Here is an 18,977-nt window from a genome sequence, read left to right as displayed (position 1 = left end):
AAGCCCTTGAATCCGAAGTAGAGCCGCCGGACTGCTGGAGCGGATTCGTAGATGGAGCTTCAAACAAGATGGGAAGTGGAGCTGGTATTTTACTTGTCGCTCCCGACGGACACGAGGTAACCTACTCACTTCGTTTCCTATTCCCCACTACTAATAATGAAGCCGAGTACGAAGCCCTCCTGTCCGGGACTCCAGTTAGCGCAAAGTCTGCTCGTCAAATCTCTCAAAGTCCATTGTGATTCACAAGTCGTAGTAAATCACATGTTGGGTACAAGTGAAGCTCGTGACGAGAGAATGAAGAAGTATTTGGACAAAGCGCGAAGCATCAGCCGAAGTTTCTCCTATTTTCGGATAATCCGCATTCCTAGAGCGGAAAATAGCCGAGCAGATACCTTAAGTAAGTTGGCCCTCAGATCCGAGCTCAAAGGCGGAAGAATTAATTGCATCGAAGCATTGATGAAGCCGAGGTACATTCTGTATCCAGCTCGCCGAACTGGATGACGCCGATCTTGCAGTATCTGGATCAAGGACAATTGCCCGAGGATAAGAGAGAAGCTCGGAAGATCACGTGCCGAGCTCTTCGGTACGAACTTCATGAAGGAAGTCCTCTTTAGAAGTCTTACCTCCAGCCGTTATTGCGGTGCGTAGGACCAGAAGAGACGGACTACATCCTCAGAGAAGTTCATGAAGGATCGTGCGGTAGCCACATCGGAGCCAGAGCTTTAGCTAAAAAAGTTCTGAGATGGGGATATTATTGGCCAACCATGGTACAAGAGGCAGTGCAGCTCGTCAAGAAGTGTACGAAGTGCCAAATTCATGCAAATGTCCCAAGGATGCCGCAGACCGATCTATACACTATGCAAAGCCCTTGGCCTTTCATGCAATGGGGCATAGACATAGTGGGACCACTTCCTCAAGCTCCTCGGCAAATGAAATTCCTTATCGTTGCCGTGGACTACTTCACGAAGTGGGTGGAGGCTGAACCTTTAGCTACGATAACGAGCTCAAAGGCATTGGACTTCGTCTGGAAGAACATAGTGTGCCGATTTGGCATACCCCACATCCTCATCTCGGATAATGGGACTCAGTTTCACCGACAAGACGTTCAAGAATTGGTGCCAAGAGCTGAACATTCAACAGCGGTTCACTTCGGTCTCCCATCCCCAAGCAAACGGACAAACGGAAGTAACGAACCGGATTCTGGTGAAAGGGCTAAAAGCTCGGTTAGAACAAGCCAAAGGACAATGGGTAGAAAATCTCCCTCAAGTCCTATGGTCCTACCGAACTACACCCAAAACCTCCAACGGTGAAACTCCGTATAGTCTGGTGTACGGCACTGAAGCCGTGATTCCGGTGGAGATCGGCGTACCCAGTCCCCGAACTCTAAATTTCTCCTCAGAAATGAATGACGACGGACTGAGAGCAGAACTAGATCTCGCCGAAGAAAGAAGAGAATTGGCGTGCATAAAAGCAGCCAAGTATAAGGAGCAAGTAGCCCCGGGTATTATAACCAAAGGGTGAAAAGCTTCAATTTCAAGTGGGAGATCTCGTCTTGAGAAACAACGAAGTAAGCCGAGCAGAAAAGCTGGGCAAACTCGAACCCACATGGGAGGGTCCATATCGGGTGTCCGAAAGTCCTCGGCAAAGGGTCTTATAAATTGACTCACATGTCAGGAGAACAAGTACCCCGAACATGGCACGTCTCCAACCTCAAGAAGTACCACTTGTAAGAGACAAGGTCGGTCAGTCTGTCTTGTGTCTAGTTTCGGTCATAGGGTGGTACATGTTCTATTTGTTTGTTTTTTTTTTTACCTTTTACTTGTCGTTTTTTTAAAAGGGGTTTAAGGTTTTTTTTCCTTCGTCTTTTTCATTTTTTCTCTATGTGTTTTCTCTATGTGCTTGTCGTCTCTTACAAATGGTACCAAGGTATATCGTTCTTTAAAGACTGATCCCCTTTTTAGATCGATTATTAAAGACTATTGTGAGTCCAAGCTTCTAAGGAGGATATAAGACCACAATTCAGCTTAACAAGCAGTCCGTCTGAAACGAACTGCAATAAGCCAACGATTGTGAGTCCAAGCTTCCAAGGAGGATACAAGACCGCAATTCAGCTTAATAAGCACTTCGTCTGAAACGAACTGCAATAAGGGAAAGTCCGATCCACGCGATAAACCTCGCCGAATTAGGACGACCAAGTTCGGTCAAAGAAGTTTACCTCATAAGACCGGGGACGACCATGTCTAGTCAAAGAGGTTTACTGCATAAGACCACTTCGGTTAACAGGGAAAGTCCGATCCACGCGATAAAACTCGCCGAATTAGGACAAGGGAAAGTTCGATCCCGGCGACAAAAATCGCCGAATTAGAACACAAACCAAGTCCGGTCAAAGATGTTTATTTCATCAGACCAAAGACGAGTCCGGTCAAAGATGTTTATTTCATCAGATCAAAGACGAGTCCGGTCAAAGATGTTTATTTCATCAGACCAAAGACGAGTCCGGTCAAAGATGTTTATTTCATCAGACCAAGGACCAAGTCCGGTCAAAGAAGTTTACTTCATAAGACCAAGGCCCAAGTCCGGTCAAAGAAGTTTACTTCATAGGACCGAGGACTAGTACGATGAAATTTTTTCGCTAAGCTGTAAATACAGTGTTAGAAGCGAAAACAAAATTTCATTTTTCAAATCTTGTTCGGCATACAACTTAGCTACCCTACAAAATGGCGTTACGCTATTACAAAGGACTATTCTACTGTCCAGGGTTGCTGAAGTTAAGCCACCTATCTGCAAAATCCTCTGGAAGCCGAGTTCGGTTGTTCCGAGCAGATGAAGAATAAGCAGGTCGACGAGATGCTATCCTCGACCCAACGCCTCTTCCCCGAGCCCGAGAAGTCCTAACACCTCGGCGATGAAGAGTCTCTGCAATAAGCATCTGCTGATCTTGCTCGCTCATAGTCACAACTCCTCGGCGAATTTCAGTCCGTCCCCGTCTTGACGATTCCGGTTGCTCCTGAGCCCGTTCTCGTCTTGACGTTTCCGGCTGTTCCGGAGTTCGTTGTTGGCTGGGAGTAGGATTTTGAACAAGGGAACCAGAGGTTTGATCTGGAGTGCGAGCATCTGTTGGCGCGATATGCCGGAGGAATCTCTCAATTGAGGGACGCCGGGCAAGAACAATGTCATACCGAGAAGCCCAGCGCCGCAATGATTTCACGACTTGTTGGCAAGCCGAGCTCTCCAGCGCATTGTTCCTCCGGAGTACATTATACTCCTCCCACAGTTCGTCAACTCGTTCCTGAACTTCTGATATGGTCATTCCCCCGCGCACACGGATGTAATCCTCATACGCAGTCCTCTCAGCAATGGCCGTATTCAGCTCGGCCTCCAGATCTTTCTTATCGGACTCTAAGTCCTTGATATCGGCCTCCAGCTTCACTAAACGAGCCAGAAGCTCGTCATTCTTCGTCTGATCGGCTATAGCTCTTCTCTCAGCTTCGTCCAAAGCCGAAGAGTACAGCCGTTTCCAGTGAAGTATCTCCATCTTCTTGGGTACAAAGCAGCTATATTAGTTCGGCAGCTGTACCGAGCAGATAGTAAAATACAACAGGAATAAAGGCGAGTACGAAAAGCTATACGAAGACAAATGTAGAGAATTTTTCATTCACAAGGAAAATTTTTTACACTAGGGCTTCAAGGCCATTTTACAAGGAAGAAACTAGACTAAGAGAAGGGAGACGAAATCATACTCCGCCTGCTTCGTCTCCGGCTCCTCGGTCTGGTACAGCTTCCTTCTCCTGGGCTACCTCAGCCTCGGCCTCGCCTCCTGCCGGCCTCGCCTCCGCCTCCTGATCGGCCTCCTTCTCCGGATGCCCGGCCTGATCGACTTCGGCCTCCCGCTCCAGCGGCTCGGCCTCACCCTCTCCGTTGTAAGTCGAAGCGGGTGAAACGGGTCCCACGGAGGCAAAGATAGCCTCCAGGTTCTCGTCCCGATCAGCTCGACAACTCCGGACTCGGTCTGCAGAAAGCAGGACCGAAGATGAAGCGAGCTCCTCAAGGAGCGGCAGATTCTGAAGCCGAGCTGCTATCTCTCGGCTGTACAGAGGCAGCACGACGTCGGCCCCCTGCTCGCCCTTATCGGCAATTAGCCTTACCAGGCTACCGACAAAGGCCGAGAACTGGCTGCTCAAAAAGAGTTTCTCCGTGTAAACACGGAGAGCCTCCCCTTGGGCAACCACGGCAGCAGCATCGCTCCGCTTCGCCTGCTCTCGCTGGATGACGAGCTGGTTTTTGGCAAACTGAGCTTCATCCTGGGCCGAAATCCTAGCAGCTCTGGCCTTCTCAAAGTTAGCCTCAGCCTGTTCGGCCCGATGACAAGCAGCTGCCAACTTCCTCTGCATCTCGGCATAGTCATTGGACGCTTTGGAGAGTTCGACGGCGACGAGCTTGGAGAGCATATCGTTCCTCTGAAAATGAATAAAGAAAAAAGTCAACAAAGGGACCACAAAAAATACAGAAAAAAAAAAAGCAAGGCCAGAAAATCAAGAAGAGAATTCACCTCGGCGAAGTCCGTGGGCCATAAAAACGGCTCACAGATATGTTCCGAAGGAGGCGCCAAGACCACGTCTTTCTCTGGCGCTCTCGGGGGCTTCTGGGCCTTCCCCCTCCCCTTTGCCGAAGTTGACTCCGGCTTCTTCGGATCCGAAGAGGTTTTTTGCCTTTTCGGAGTCCTCTCGGCATCAGACGCCGAGCTGGCGGTTTTCGGCCTCTCCGGCTCCTTGGACTCCGAAGATTTTCGGGTAGCCTTGTTCAGCATGTACACTGCCAAAAAGCAAGAAAGCAAGGTTAGTTTTCTTCGTTAAAGCAGTAGAACATAAAGGTAAAGAGAAATCCTCACCCTCGGCCTCTTCGTCCGAAGACGAGATGTCGAACACGACGTCGCCCTTGACGAGCTCAGACTCCGTGTATTGTTTCCTAACTATGGGAATCTTGTTGAGCTCGTCATCGAGCTCGGCCAATGGTTCTAACCGAGGGTGAGGAATCACGGACTTCGGCCCTCTCCAGGGGAAGCCCGGAGCCGCTGTCCTATTATAAAAAAAGAAGCGGTTTTGCCATTTCGGCCACTTGGTTTTGCAGAATGCCCTAAAAGGCTGTAAGGGGATCAAGTAAAACCAAGATCCCTTCCTTTTAAATTGGAAAAAATTAAGGATTGCCCGCAGAGACAGATCCTTATCTAACCTACGGAGTTCGGCAGCAAAAGCCGACAAGTGCCTCCAAGAATTCGGAGTCACCTGACCTAAAGGGAGTTGAAAAAAATCAAGAAACTCTACAAAAGGTGGGGGAAGAGGGAAACGAAGCCCGCATTCTAAGCAGGCTTCGTAAACGGTGGCATAACCCTCCGGCGGATCGTTAGCCCTATGATCATCGTCGGGAACCACCGCCTTCCCCCCAGGAAAAGAGTATTTTTCGTAAAGGGATATCACAGTATCCTTACTCAAGATACTGTGAAAATACTCTACGGTCTTCTCCCCGGATTCTTTCCGGCTAGAAGACCCCTTACCCCCTTTTCTACCGCTACCAGACTCAGACGAAGAAGAAGCAGACATGGTTCTTACTCTTTGAAAGTTTGAAGAAATCCTGAGGAAATTTTTGAAAGCGGAAGGAAATTTTTCACGCAAAAGATAGAGAGTGCAGAAGAAGCCAATAGCAAAGGTGTTCAAATGATGAAGAAAGGCGGTATTTATCAGATTTGGAAAAGATTTCAAATCATCGCACCGTTTCATATCCCACCTTTTCAGGATTCGACGGCCGGATTTTACTGTCGCATTTAATGCCGCATTTAATGCAGTCACGCGCAGGGCACGTCCCCCGACTTCAGCCTCCCCCCGTATTCCAGAATGCCGAAGTGACTCGCTTCGCCGAAGTGATTCACTTCGCTTTTCGGGGGGGGTAGTGATGGGGTGCGTACTAAACAAGCCCAACAGCAATGACGGCCCATCAGCCCAAAGCCCAAGGAAGAGTATGAGTTCGGCATTACCAAAGAGTTCGGCCTCAGCCTACAGCTCGGTAAAAGCCAACCTATCAAGCTCTGCTCTCAGGTCGGCATCAAGCTCTACTCTCAGATCGGCAACCAAAGCAGGAGTATGAGTTCGGCATTACCAAAGAGTTCGGCCTCAGCCTACAGCTCGGTAAAAGCCAACCAATCAAGCTCTGCTCTCAGGTCGGCATCAAGCTCTACTCTCAGATCGGCAACCAAAGCAGTTCGGTCTCAGTATTCGACCGAACAAGGAGTTAGTGGACCCATACAGGATGTCCAACACACCCACTACCACGTGGTGTCAACTCAGGCCACGATCGTAGGCCATGACCTACGCTACATCCACGATCTTAGGCCATGACCTACACGACATCCACGACTTAGGGTGGTGATGCAAGCCACGATCTTAGTCCAAGATATAAATGGAACTTAGATCTGATAGAGAAGGGTTAAGCTCTCTAGAGATAAAATACCATATAGCAAATAGCAAGTTTGTATTTGTAAGCTGTAGAAAACAGATCAAGCAATACAATCTTGCCCTCCCTTCTTCCCGTGGACGTAGATTTACTTCAGTAAATCGAACCACGTAAATTCCTTGTGTCTGCATTTTCATTCTCTACCAGCATTTGCTAACATCAAAAATTCGCGGATCAATCAGTATCTATGTGGCAGAAACGTACTAAAAAATCTTAAAATAGAAATACTATTACTCAGAAAATAACATCATACTATGATACATGGAATTTGGATTTAAAGGACCTGAGTTTTTGTCTTTTAATTTTCACTTAGAAAATCAAAGGACAAAATAGGAATAATGTAAAATGGAGATGCGGGGTATCGATCCCCGTACCTCTCGCATGCTAAGCGAGCGCTCTACCATCTGAGCTACATCCCCTTTTTGTTTTGATACATTAAATTTGATTTTAATATCCAAGATTTCAATTTTATTTCAATTATTTTAAAATAACATGTAAAAGAGTTTCAGTATATTTGGAAGTTGTTTAGTGCATAACAGATATTGTTATTGTGGACAGTTGACAAGACCAATGTTTACCAAAGTATATGATGGTTGTCAATTATTGTAAATGTGTTTGGTAAATATGCATATTGTACAGAAAGATTGTTTTATGATACACATAATTTGGTATCCACAACTATATTTTTTTTCATGTAATTCTGAGCTGCTGCTTCTTTTAAAAGGAATTGATTATCTTCTTCAGATTTCAATCAATTCCTCTTTTGGCTTTCATTTTTGCAAGAAAGCCTTCCAACTTTGAGAACAAGCCTTCTTCTTCGAATCTGAATCCGTATCCGAGGTCGTCTTCTCATTAGTCGTCTCCTCGTCTTGTTCTTCGACTTGGCCTTCCTCGTCTTCTCCCTCGACCTCATCCTTCTCTTCCTTTTCAGGCATTTTCTGCTCTTCGGCTGCAGCGCCATGTTTCCCTTATTTTATGCTGTCTTTCCCTTTATTTGAATCATCAGCGCAAGCCACTTGCTTTAGGCATGCACTGTCACATGAAAATGTTAGAAGAATCATTAACAACAACAACAAAATTTATAATCATTATGTTGAAAGATGGATTGAAATTGAACATACCTGAATACTCTTAATTTTGGGACTTCGATGTTTTTTCCATTTAAAATTTTTTCAAGTCAGTATTTATACTTTGGCAAACTGAAACAATGGACCAAATCACACCAATCTCCCTAATTTTTTGCATTTGCAACCAAATTTTTGGCATATTGATATAATCCCACAACTTTTTTTTTTCTTGAAAAAATAAAAGTCGACGTATATCCAATATAGTCGCAAACATGTAGGCCAACCTTGATTATTATTTCAAAACCACGAGTGCTAAAAATTGAATGTCTATACTTTGGTGGACAAAAATTTGTTCAATCAACACAAAAAGGCCTCAAATTTCTCCACTTTTCACCATCTCCAAGGTTATTCATGATGCCCCTTTTACCAAAATTCTTCCCCACAAACAATTTCCTACAGCAACCTATCCGACAGCCCGGGAAGCCTCCTGAAAAAGCTCAAACTCGTCGGCGGCATCGGATCCCGGAACATAGGGTGCCGGAGGAAGTAGAATCCCAATGCCACGGCCACCATCTTCGGAGGCACCACGTACAGGATTATCGTGATCACGAGGCACATTCCTATGAACAGTTTTGTCGCCCGAGGGTCCCTCCAGCTCACCAGAGCCTGGATCCGCTCGCCCTGGGTCGCAAAATCACCTAGCACTGTTTGAACCCTTGCCGCCAATATCCTTAACCGGTCGTATCTGACCCGGATCAGCTCGGGTGGCCGAGAGCTGGGCAGCGTGTCAAATTCCTCATCTAGCTCGTCCGGGTCGACCGTGTCGGCTTGTGACAGTTTGATATCCATACCCGCCGGGATCTTGGGCTTGAACCGGTGGTACCAAACGCCTATTAGAAATACGTATAGAAATCCGGTTGGGACGACCATATCCGGGTACCATACGAGAACCAAGTAAAGGATATGGACTAGAACCGTGGTAACCGGGTTTCTCCATCTCCGGATATGGTCCAACCATTTGGCCAACCCGACCGCCCAAGCCAAGACCGCGACGATACGGAACCAATTAGCCTTGCTCTTCCTCATGCTCCAGCTATGCGAATCCGCATCCAGCATATACCTCACGACCTCCGGCCCCAGTGGAGGCTCTGACCTCGTCAGCCACGCGGCCACCATTTTGGTGGCCGCGCCGCGCAGAGCCTCCTGCTGGGCCATCCCTAGGGGCCGGAGGTAGTGCATCCGCGGAAGCAGCGGCTGCCCGTAGACGCCACACGTGTCGGGCAGCAACGACGGGCAGGCGAACCGGATCGCCACCTCAATCTCGCCCATTTTCTTCAACCCACTCCGGGACAGCACCATCAACGGATATGAATTCATGTAGACCTTGTTACTCTCCAATGTGGAGATTCGGATCCGGATCTTCCCAATCCGGCAATCGGGTCGATCCTCCCCGGCCTCAGCGAACATGCGCCAATTGTCGAACACGCCAACCGTCATCACCGTGCACGGGTCGTACACCTGCCACGTGTACTGCTCGTTCCACCTCGGGTCGAAGTTATCTGTGACGGTCCGGGTCCGGACCCACTTCTTTCCGTACTTCGCAACGCAATAAGCATCAGTCGAGCCTTTCCCGTTGCCCTTCGATTTCATCGGGAGCAATCCTCGGGCGCCGAGTATCCCGAGCTCCAAAATCCCCACCGCCGGCTTCCACAGCTGTTTCGCGGTCGGCCGGAAATCGCTGCAGAGATGCGCGGCCTCATCCAACACGTGGTAGCCGCCTTCCAAACACATCCGTAGGTGGAGCCGGCCGGAGTAGGGGCCGCCTTCCAAGCCATACCACTTGGCCGCAACGTGGCGCTCGTCTATTCGCTGCTCAATGCTCCCCACAGGGACGAGGACGTGGCCCAGAAGGACCGGATCTTTTCCGGTCCGATCCTCGACTAGCAGAATCAGGCTGTCTTCGAGAGGTTCACCCGCGACAAAGATCAAATCCTCGTTCCAGTGGAACGCGGATGAGTGGTGACTCATCGAGCCTCTCCGGGTCCGGACGGATTGGAAACCGAGCTGGCCCTTAACCCGGATTTCCGGAGCGGTGAGCGGGGGCAAATTGGGCATTATGTGTAAATCCTGAGCTTCGATAACCGTCACACGGAGGTACCACAGCTTCGGCGACTGGTACACCTTCGGGCGCGTGTACGACACGGACGGCTGGGGCGCGTCAGAGCTCAGCGACTCCGGGAATGAGTCGTCGGCCTGAGTGCCGATCCACACCGACAGCTGCAGATCGCCGGAGACGCGGTTCTGATCGTCGTCGGCGGTGGCGCCTCCCTCCAAATGGTACCACTGCGGCGCGAGCGGGCTGTCCGGCGGGTCGCGAACCGGCACGTCGGAGAGATCGAAGCAAACGCCGCCGAGGAACCTCTCTGACGCGCCGTCCCAAACTGAGATCTCGAGAGTCGAATTCGCGGCGGTGTCCTTGCTGTAACCTAGGGCGAAGACCTGGTTCCACTCCGGGCTGGATGGATCGCCGCCGGGAGGAGGAATTGCCCGCTTCGATCGCACAATATTTCCCAACGTTCGGACTTTGACGTGCGCGTTTTCGCTAGGGCTGAGGCCGCGGCCTTTCACGATTCTCACGAATAGATACTGCATCGGCTCCACCAAATCAAACGCCTGAATCCTCTCCGACGTGTCTCCTTTGAATTTCCCGGCGATAATCCTTGGCGAGTAATCGCCATTCCCCGGCCGTCTTAGCACCTTCATTCTCTCCCCAACCATGGGGTTTCCTCCCATCTGCATTCTCCTCATATCCGGAGAGAATCCTGGCGGCGGAATATTCTCCGGCGGCGGCGGATTTTCCGGTGGCGGTTCATGAATAATCCGCGGCTCATGAATCCTGACCATCGGAGGCGCATGATCTCGCAGCTCCATTTGCGGCGGCGGAGGCTGATGCTCATCCGAGATTACAAACACCGGCTTCTTCATCACTTCCTCCGGCTGCATCTGCGGCGGCGGATGCTGCTGCTGCTGCTCTGGCGGAGGAGGAGGCTGCTCTTCCGGTGGCGGCGGAGGCGGCTCCTCCGTAATTTCATCGTAGTAATAAATCTTCAACCCTAATTCCCCTTTAATCCAACTAAAAACACTCTTCTTCTCCAAAGTAAAATACACCAAGCCTTCCTCCCCTCTCTTCACAAACTGCGAACCATACAATTTCACTCTCCCGAGGAAATGATTCTTCCTCGCATTGCCATTACTAAGCTTCTTATCATTGAAAACCTCCACATTCAGCTCCTCAAACTCCATCGTCTTAGGATCCGAAACCACGAAATCCAACACCTCATTCCACACCGGATTGAGATTCCTCGGCACAGTGGCAGTCCGCCGCTTCTGTCCATCAAAATCGGCGACGACATACGCGCTGGAGCTGCCCTGTCCGTCCTTGGGGAGGAGGTCTCGCGCCTCGATCACTTCCACAATGAGCTTCCGGACGGTGGCTGGCGGCGGATTCGGCTGGTCGGCGGGCGGCGGGGGCTGGTCGGAGGCCATTGCTATGTGTTCATAGCTTTTGAGGCTGATTTTTGTGGATGCTTAACTTTCAATCTTTTTGGGATTGGGGAAATCGCTTAATACCTGGTTTTGTGCTGTTATCGTGCTAATTTCACTTCTTTCAAGAGATTGTGATCAGAAATGGTGGAATTTTGTGGTGGTGTGTGATGTGGAGAGAGAGGCTGGATTCCATTCTCTCTTAAGAAGTTTTTTCTCACTTTTTCCATAGTTTATTCTTCCCACTTTTCGTTTTGTACCTCCTTTTTGATTTTACAAATATTCTTTGCTACAACTTCCTGTTTACACCACATATTTCTCAATAAAAAAAATGAAATTTGGGTGTGACATAATTAGGTTTAATTTGTTGAATTAGAAAAGGCTGCTGCTACAGACTTGGATTTTATCTCAAGTTATGCTCCATTTTATAATGCCAAATCACCTAAAGATTATTCTTTGATTAACATAACTGCAAACTACTTCTCCATTTTTCCTCTATCCCAAGCTTTGCTCTGTTTTCAGATGCTCTGTTTCCTCTACCAAAATGCTCTGTTTTCAGATGCTTCTTTAGACTCAAAGGCAGAGCATATATTCCTCTAGAATAACTGATTTTTTGCTTCTGTGCATTTTCTATGTGGGGGATGGGAATTGACTAAATCATGGTGGCACATGATCACAGACTTCCTTTTTGTCAACAGTTTGAAGAAAAAGTTGTGGGAAAGCATCTTCTTTATTCATCAGGTTCGTATTCTCCGCAACAAGTTGTCAACATTGCAGCTTTTAAGCTAGTTTTTGTCAGTGATATTATGTTATAAACTAGGATTGTTAATGCAGTTTGAGATTTCCAGAATTTAGTTTAAGTTTTGTGATTGGTGTTTTTAATGTATGGTGACTTTTAACACTTTTGTGAAGGATTAATAAAAGATTAGTCATGATAATGGTGGTTGGTGCATTTGAGGATATTAAAAAAGGAAATGTGATAAATGAGAATAAAATTACTGGATAATAATGCATTAGCTTATGAGTTTTATACTGAGATATGGCTAATATTCTTTGATTCTTATGAGGCTTCAAGCATACACACACTGCAAATTTTGTTGGCATGTCCAGTTTCATATATCCTAGGCTTACAAGAAGCTTCGTCATCTCAGTATTTCGACTTTTTATATTAGTGGACTTGTTTTAGTATCTGATCCTTGTTCCTCTATCTGATGCTGCTTTCTTGGGATATTCTTAGCTCGTTATCTCCTGAGAAAGCTCCCATAGACTCTCTTGGTACGTGTCGTCATCTGCTGCTCTTTTCTTGGTGCCCTGCTGTTAAGAAATTATGTCCTTTGATGTGAAACAAATGTTCAATAGGTTTTGTACATTTTATTATGTTTTTGAACTCATATTTGGATTAACTTCCCTTTGTAGAGGGCAAGAATCGTGTGAAAATGAAGTTAAAACAAAACTCGAATAGAGAACAAACTCAAGGCAAACTTCCCGATTTGACAGCTATCCAGGGACTGAGTGACCCGGTCCGGGTGAAAACGCCACTCCCACTCCAGAAACTTGACCCGGCCCGGGTCATTGCAAGCAGTGGCGGATCTAGGGGGGCAGGAGGGGGCGGTCGCCCCCTCCGTGCGACTATTTTCCCCTTATCGGGACGTAAAATTACCATGTCCGCCCCCTCCGTTTGCCTCCGGCGTCTCCCCGAACAACGAAAAGAATAGTCATGTCCTCACTAAATCAAGCACATACTATATATTCCGCCCCCTCCGATTCCGGATCCGCCACTGATTGCAAGCACCAATTCTACTTGGCCAGTTTTCTGGCACACGATTTTCGGTTTATATCACCACTTTTCGAGCAGTTGTGAACATCCTTTGACACACGATAATTGGGAGAAAAGAAGATGAAAGAAGAGGGGGAAGAGAATGTACATCAACTCTCCACCAATCCGGAAACAAAATTAATTTGGAGTATACAACGTTTCCGTGTGGGTATTGAGTTAATACTAGTGTGATTTAATTATCGTATTTAATAATTGTAGAAATTAATCTAAAACTTCCTACGCGACCTAGTAATAGTGATTGGCTAGTGAGTAGAACTTGGGAGATTAGTTTCGATTTTAATTATCGTATTTAATAATTGTTTCAGCTTATCCCATGTGTACAACTCCCTTGATGTGTTCAACAAAGAGGGAGTGTAAAATAAATCTATCCTCGTTTGCATAGCTTCAATTAAAGAAGTTCATCAACATGTCATGATTCATCATGAGCCCGAAACATGTTAAAGAGCAATGTTCTTTTCCATTTATTTTGTTAATATTTGTTACTTAATTTCATAATTTTACCTTCGTAGCCCAATTAAAATTCTTAACGATGGTGATCGAGAGAGGTGGAATTCATGTGATAGTGCATAATGGCGAAAAAGAATTGAAAGAAGAAGATTGGTATATTTCTTTGATATATCATAATGATTTACAGCCTTTGTTATATAGGCATGAATTGTATCTAACTATGGAAATACAATTAGTACTGTAATCAATTATGTATCAATCAAGGGATTAGAATTATTCTGCAATCTTCTATTCTTGGAAAGTGTATCTTTTAATATGTTTTGACACTCCCCCTCAAGTTGAGCAACGGTATCTCCGATACTCAACTTGCCCAGAATTTCTTTAAAGATCTTCGGGTGAACTGCTTTTGTCGCAGAACAAGCGACTTTTCCGTGTTGGCGCAAAGCCAAGTTCTGTCAACAGTCTTCTTAACCATAGAATCTCCATCAATCCACTTTTAATACCTCGGAATTCGGCCTCGGCACTAGAAAGGGCCACAACCTTTTGTTTTTTACTTTTCCAAGTTACTAGGTTTCCCCCAACGAAGGTGAAGTACCCTCCTGTTGATCTTCTATCCACCGGATTACTTGCCCAATCTGCATCGATGTATCCATCGATTTCCAAGTCACTCCCCTTTTGTAGGAATATTCCAAAGCCAAGAGTTCCCTTCAAGTATCTTACTATTCTCAATGCAGCTTCCATATGATTGGCTTGCGGTCGATGCATGAATTGACTCACTACTCCAACCGCATATGTAATATCAGGCCTTGTGTGCGCGAGATAGATCAGTCTTCCCACAAGTCGTTGGTACCTTCCTCTATCTGCGAGGTTTGCTCCTTCGTCCATCTTCAATCCATGGTTGGGGATCATTGGAGTTTCTGCAGGTTTACACTCGAGAAGACCGGTTTCTGTCAGTAGATCGAGGACGTACTTTTTCTGCCTTAGGAATATTCCGTGTTTGGATCTCAACACTTCTATTCCTAAGAAGTATTTCAGTGCTCCTAGATCTTTCATCTCGAATTCTTTGAACAGGTTTTCCTTTAGACTCTGGATTTCTTCTGTATCATCTCCAGTGATGATCATGTCGTCAACATAAATGATTAGACATGTCATTTTGCCATCTCTCCTTTTTGTGAAGAGTGTATGATCAGAAAGACTTTGCTTGAATCCATATTTGAACATCGCCTGACAAAATCTTCCAAACCAAATTCGTGGAGATTGCTTTAGTCCATATAGTGTTTTCCTTAGTCTGCAGACTTCTCCTTTGTTGAACTCTTCAAAAATCCTGGGGGAACATCCATATATACCTCTTTGTTTTCTTCTAACTCGCCATGAAGGAAGGCATTTGTAACGTCGAACTGATGTAGGGGCCAGTCTTTGCTTGCTGCTACAGTCAGTAAGGCTCGTATAGTGTTCAACTTGGCCACTGGGGAGAAGGTTTTCTCATAATCCACTCCATACACTTGAGTGTATCCTTTCGCCACAAGTCTCGCCTTGTATCTCTCGATCGAACCATCTGCTCTTCGTTTAATGGTGAATATCCACCGACATCCGACTGGCTTCTTTCCTTCAGGCAAAGTACATTTCTCCCATGTACCATTCTTAAGGAGGGCGTATATTTCTTTCTTCATAGCTTCCCTCCAGTGCTTGTATTTCACTGCCTCTTGGAATGTTTGTGGTATTTCTTCTTCCTCATATAGTGCAGTTTCGAATGCTCGGGCCATTTCTGTCATTTGGCCTTGCACAAGGTTTGTCAATGCATATCTCGCCTTTCTCCCTTTCCAGTCTGGGGAGTATCTTCGAGGAGGTACTCCTCTAGTACTCCTTGGAGGTAATTCGTATGGATTTCCAGCATCTCCATCTCCTTCACTGTTTTCACGTTCTTCTCCAGTGTTCCTATCATGGTCAATGTTCACCAAAGATACATTTTCACTATTGGAATTGGTTACCTCAGGAATCGAAGACGGGGTTGATGGTTGGTTTGTGTCAATTTGCTCTGCGTTCTGTATTACTGGAAGTGACGGCCCGGTGGTGCTGCTAGCTTCCTCTGTTGGACCAACGTTTGTGACAGGGTTTGGTTGTGACTCCTCCCCCCCCCCCCCCGACTGGTTTCCTGGGTCAGTTCTGGATATAGGTAGCCAATTTAGTAGGTCCGTGTTTGGACTATCGTCGGTGGTTGAGTCTCCCCCTGACCGCTAGATTGGCTATAAAAGTATTCCCCTTCAACAAAATTACAATTCATGGTTGTGTGCATTCGACGGGTCTTTGGGTCATAGCACCTATACCCTTTCTGATTTTTTCCATAGCCAAGAAAGACACATTTAAGGGCACATGGGTCGAACTTGGAACGTTCGTGTTTTGGGATATGGACGAAGACTGAACAACCAAACACCCTAGGTTCTAGAGACAAGTTTGACGGGATTTCGAAGTGGTTTGAAAAATGTCCAGAGGTGTTTTGAAATTCAAGATTCCAGTGGGTAGTCGGTTCATGAGGTATACTGCAGTTGCCGTAGCCTCGGGCCAGAAGGATTTCGGTATTTTGGACTCAATTAGGAGAGCCCGAGTAATTTCAAGAATGTATCTATTTTTCCTCTCTGCTACCCCATTTTGTTCTGGAGTATAAGCACATGATGTTTGATGAACTAACCCCTTGGTCCTAAAAAGTCTTGCATTCTAGTATTGATGAATTCCCCCCCATTGTCGGACCTAAGAATTTGTATGTTCTGATTGTACTGAGTTTGGATAAGATTATAGAAGTCTATGAACCTATCAACAACGTCTGACTTAGTTTTCAAAAAATAGATCCATGTCATGCGAGAGTAATCATCAATAAAGAGCACAAAATATCTAAAACCTTGGCCCCCAGTAATAGGAGTCGGACCCCACACATCAGAATGTATTAAAGCAAAAGGAGATTTCATTTGAGTATTGTTCAACTTGAAGGAATGTCTATGGTTTTTAGCCAACACACAAGTTTCACACTGGAAAGATTTCATAGAAGTAACTAAATGTGGAAAAAGAAGACGAAAATATCCCATATATGGATGTCCTAACCGACGGTGCCACAACCAAGCCTGCCTGTCAGTCGGTCCGTGAGTGAGCATCATTGCAGTACTCTGTTTGGCTATCTCGTCCACATAGTACAGTCCGTGTCGCTCAGTGCCACGCCCAACTATCGTCCCCGTCTTGATATCCTGCAACATGCAAAATTGGGGTTGCATTAGTAGTTTACAATTAAGCTCCTTAGTTACGTGACTAATAGACAAGAGCTTATGTGACATGGATGGGATATAAAGACAATTCGAGAGGCATAAAGTGGGCGAAATATTGATTGTGCCTGCCCCTTGAATTTTTGCTAGGTCCCCACTTGCGGTTTGGACATAGGATTTGTTGGAACCGGATATGGATAAGAAATCGGAGGCTTTATAGGAAATTGTGTCTGTCGCCCCGCAGTCAAAGATCCAATGGAGGTCTTTTGGGCCTGATGTGGATGTAGAGGAACAAGCTAGGGTGTCGTAGGAATTTTGACATGGTATTGAGGGGTGTATTTCTATGTGTTGAGAAGGACATGGGCTAATTTGCGAGTTTCTGGTAGTATGGGGTGTATTTTGTAATTTTGGAGAAGTCTGGAGGGTGTTTCGGAATTTTGGGAAAGTTTGGGGTAGATTTCGGGATTTTATGGACTGCTGGGGTATTTTGTGAGAAGGGGTTTGCTGAGTGGGTGGGTAGTGGCATTTTGGGTTTAATGTGGGGTTGGTTTGGGATTTAGTGAAGGAGGGGGGTGTATTTGAGGGTTCGGCTGGGTTAGAAACCCTAGCCGCCTCACCGCTTGTGGGAACACTAGACATTTCCGCCGTCTTCTCCTCGCCGCCGACGGCGTGTGTGATCGGTAATATCATACCTTCCGACCACGATCTCGCCACAGACGCCGATGTTACGGCTTTTTCTCCTCCGCTTTCCCTGATTTTGTCTTCGCCGCTGTTTGTGGATGGTGAACCGACGTTACCCACCGGAGAGTCGGTGAAGGCAACTCGGTCTCCTCCCGCTACCGCTGCTGCTGCTCTTCCACTACCCCCGCCGCTGCTGTTCCGATTTGAGCCTCCTCGGTTCTGTCGAGCTTTCTTCATCTCTTCCCACCACTCCGGGAATCCATGGAGGTGAAAACACGATTCTTTCGTGTGTTTCTTTCCCCCACAGTGGGTGCACACCATTTTGCTTTTGTCCTCTTCCCGTCGGTAGGTTTTGGAAGGTGGTGGAAGCGGCGGATTTTGTGAGGTAGTGTTTCGGTTTCGGTCGAACACTCCTAGTCCGACGCCGATTCCCGGGTCCTTTGATGTCGGGTTCATCAGTCTCTCATTGACATACTCGCGCATGACCATTCCGTAAGCCTTCCTTGCGGTTGGTATTGGATCCATGTTTAGTATCTCTCTTTTAATCTTGTCGTACCGGTCATCCAATGCCCACACAAATTGGTATAATCTGTGTCGTTGTATGTGTTGGTTATACTTTTCAATAATGAATGGTGTATCCATAGGATTTGGATCTCGGGTGTCGATGGAGATCCACAAATCCTGGAGTTTCTGCCATAAGTTTTCTAATGACAGATTTCCCTATTTCAGGCTGTAGGCTTGCCTGTGTAGATCGGAAATTTGGAACTGGTCCGCACCGCTCCCGTACATAGTGGCCAGACTTTCCCATAAGTCGTGAGCCGTTGCGTATTGGGATACCTCATTTACGAGGCTGGCGTCAATATTTCCGATGATCCAGTAGAAACAACAGTCGTCTCGTTGCTGCCATCGGGTGTATGTCGGGTCAGTCGGTAGTGGTGGGTCTGGAACTCCAGAGATGTGAGAGGCCAGCCCTTTTCCACCGATGGCCCGTCTCATCAGTTTCGCCCATAGGGGGTAGTTATCCCCATCGAGCTTGGTGGCGATGTGCACTTCGCCTAATGATTCTGGATGGGATGAAGGCTCCTGGTTTGACGATTTTTTAGACCCATTCAGTCTCAAGAATTCAGCAAATTGCTCTGCTGAGAGGGTTATTGATTGATTGTTGTTGGATGGGTTTTCGGAACCACGGTCTGACATTTTGTTGGTTGTTTGTTTGCAGGGCTTAAAGGGTCGGGAAAGGTACCGAGGCTATGATGATAATTTTCTGAGTCTCGATCCCGGGATAAACCTGCTCTGATACCATCTTAACGATGGTGATCGAGAGAGGTGGAATTCATGTGATAGTGCATAATGGCGAAAAAGGATTGAAAGAAGAAGATTGGTATATTTCTTTGATATATCATAATGATTTACAGCCTTTGTTATATAGGCATGAATTGTATCTAACTATGGAAATACAATTAGTACTGTAATCAATTATGTATCAATCAAGGGATTAGAATTATTCTGCAATCTTCTCTTCTTGGAAAGTGTATCTTTTAATATGTTTTGACAAAAATAACCATACACCCATGTGGTTCAACCTTTAGTACTACAATTACAATTTACAATTGTATTCTTGCAGTAATTTTTATGCTAGAGAGATATAAG

General features: G+C 46.5%; 1 protein-coding gene and 1 non-coding gene across 2 annotated transcripts; both read right to left on the bottom strand.

The window, feature by feature from the left end:
- Positions 1–6,850: 6,850 nt before the first annotated feature.
- TRNAA-AGC lies at positions 6,851–6,923 on the bottom strand. The gene has a single exon. It is a non-coding gene; the product is annotated as a tRNA-Ala (tRNA).
- A 181-nt stretch (positions 6,924–7,104) lies between these two features.
- LOC121787870 (protein QUIRKY-like) lies at positions 7,105–11,836 on the bottom strand. The gene is made up of 2 exons (XM_042186720.1): positions 7,626–11,836; positions 7,105–7,536 (listed from the first exon to the last, which is right to left on the bottom strand). The coding sequence occupies exon 1, from the start codon at positions 11,115–11,117 to the stop codon at positions 8,025–8,027; it is 3,093 nt and encodes a 1,030-aa protein (XP_042042654.1). The 5' UTR covers positions 11,118–11,836; the 3' UTR covers positions 7,105–7,536; positions 7,626–8,024.
- Between the last annotated feature and the right edge of the window lie 7,141 nt (positions 11,837–18,977).

The sequence above is a fragment of the Salvia splendens genome, chromosome 22 (genome assembly GCF_004379255.2).
Source record: "Salvia splendens isolate huo1 chromosome 22, SspV2, whole genome shotgun sequence".
NCBI classification, from domain to species: domain Eukaryota; kingdom Viridiplantae; phylum Streptophyta; class Magnoliopsida; order Lamiales; family Lamiaceae; genus Salvia; species Salvia splendens.
Note: the sequence above shows the minus strand (reverse complement) of the source record. Positions and strands in the feature narration are given on the sequence as shown.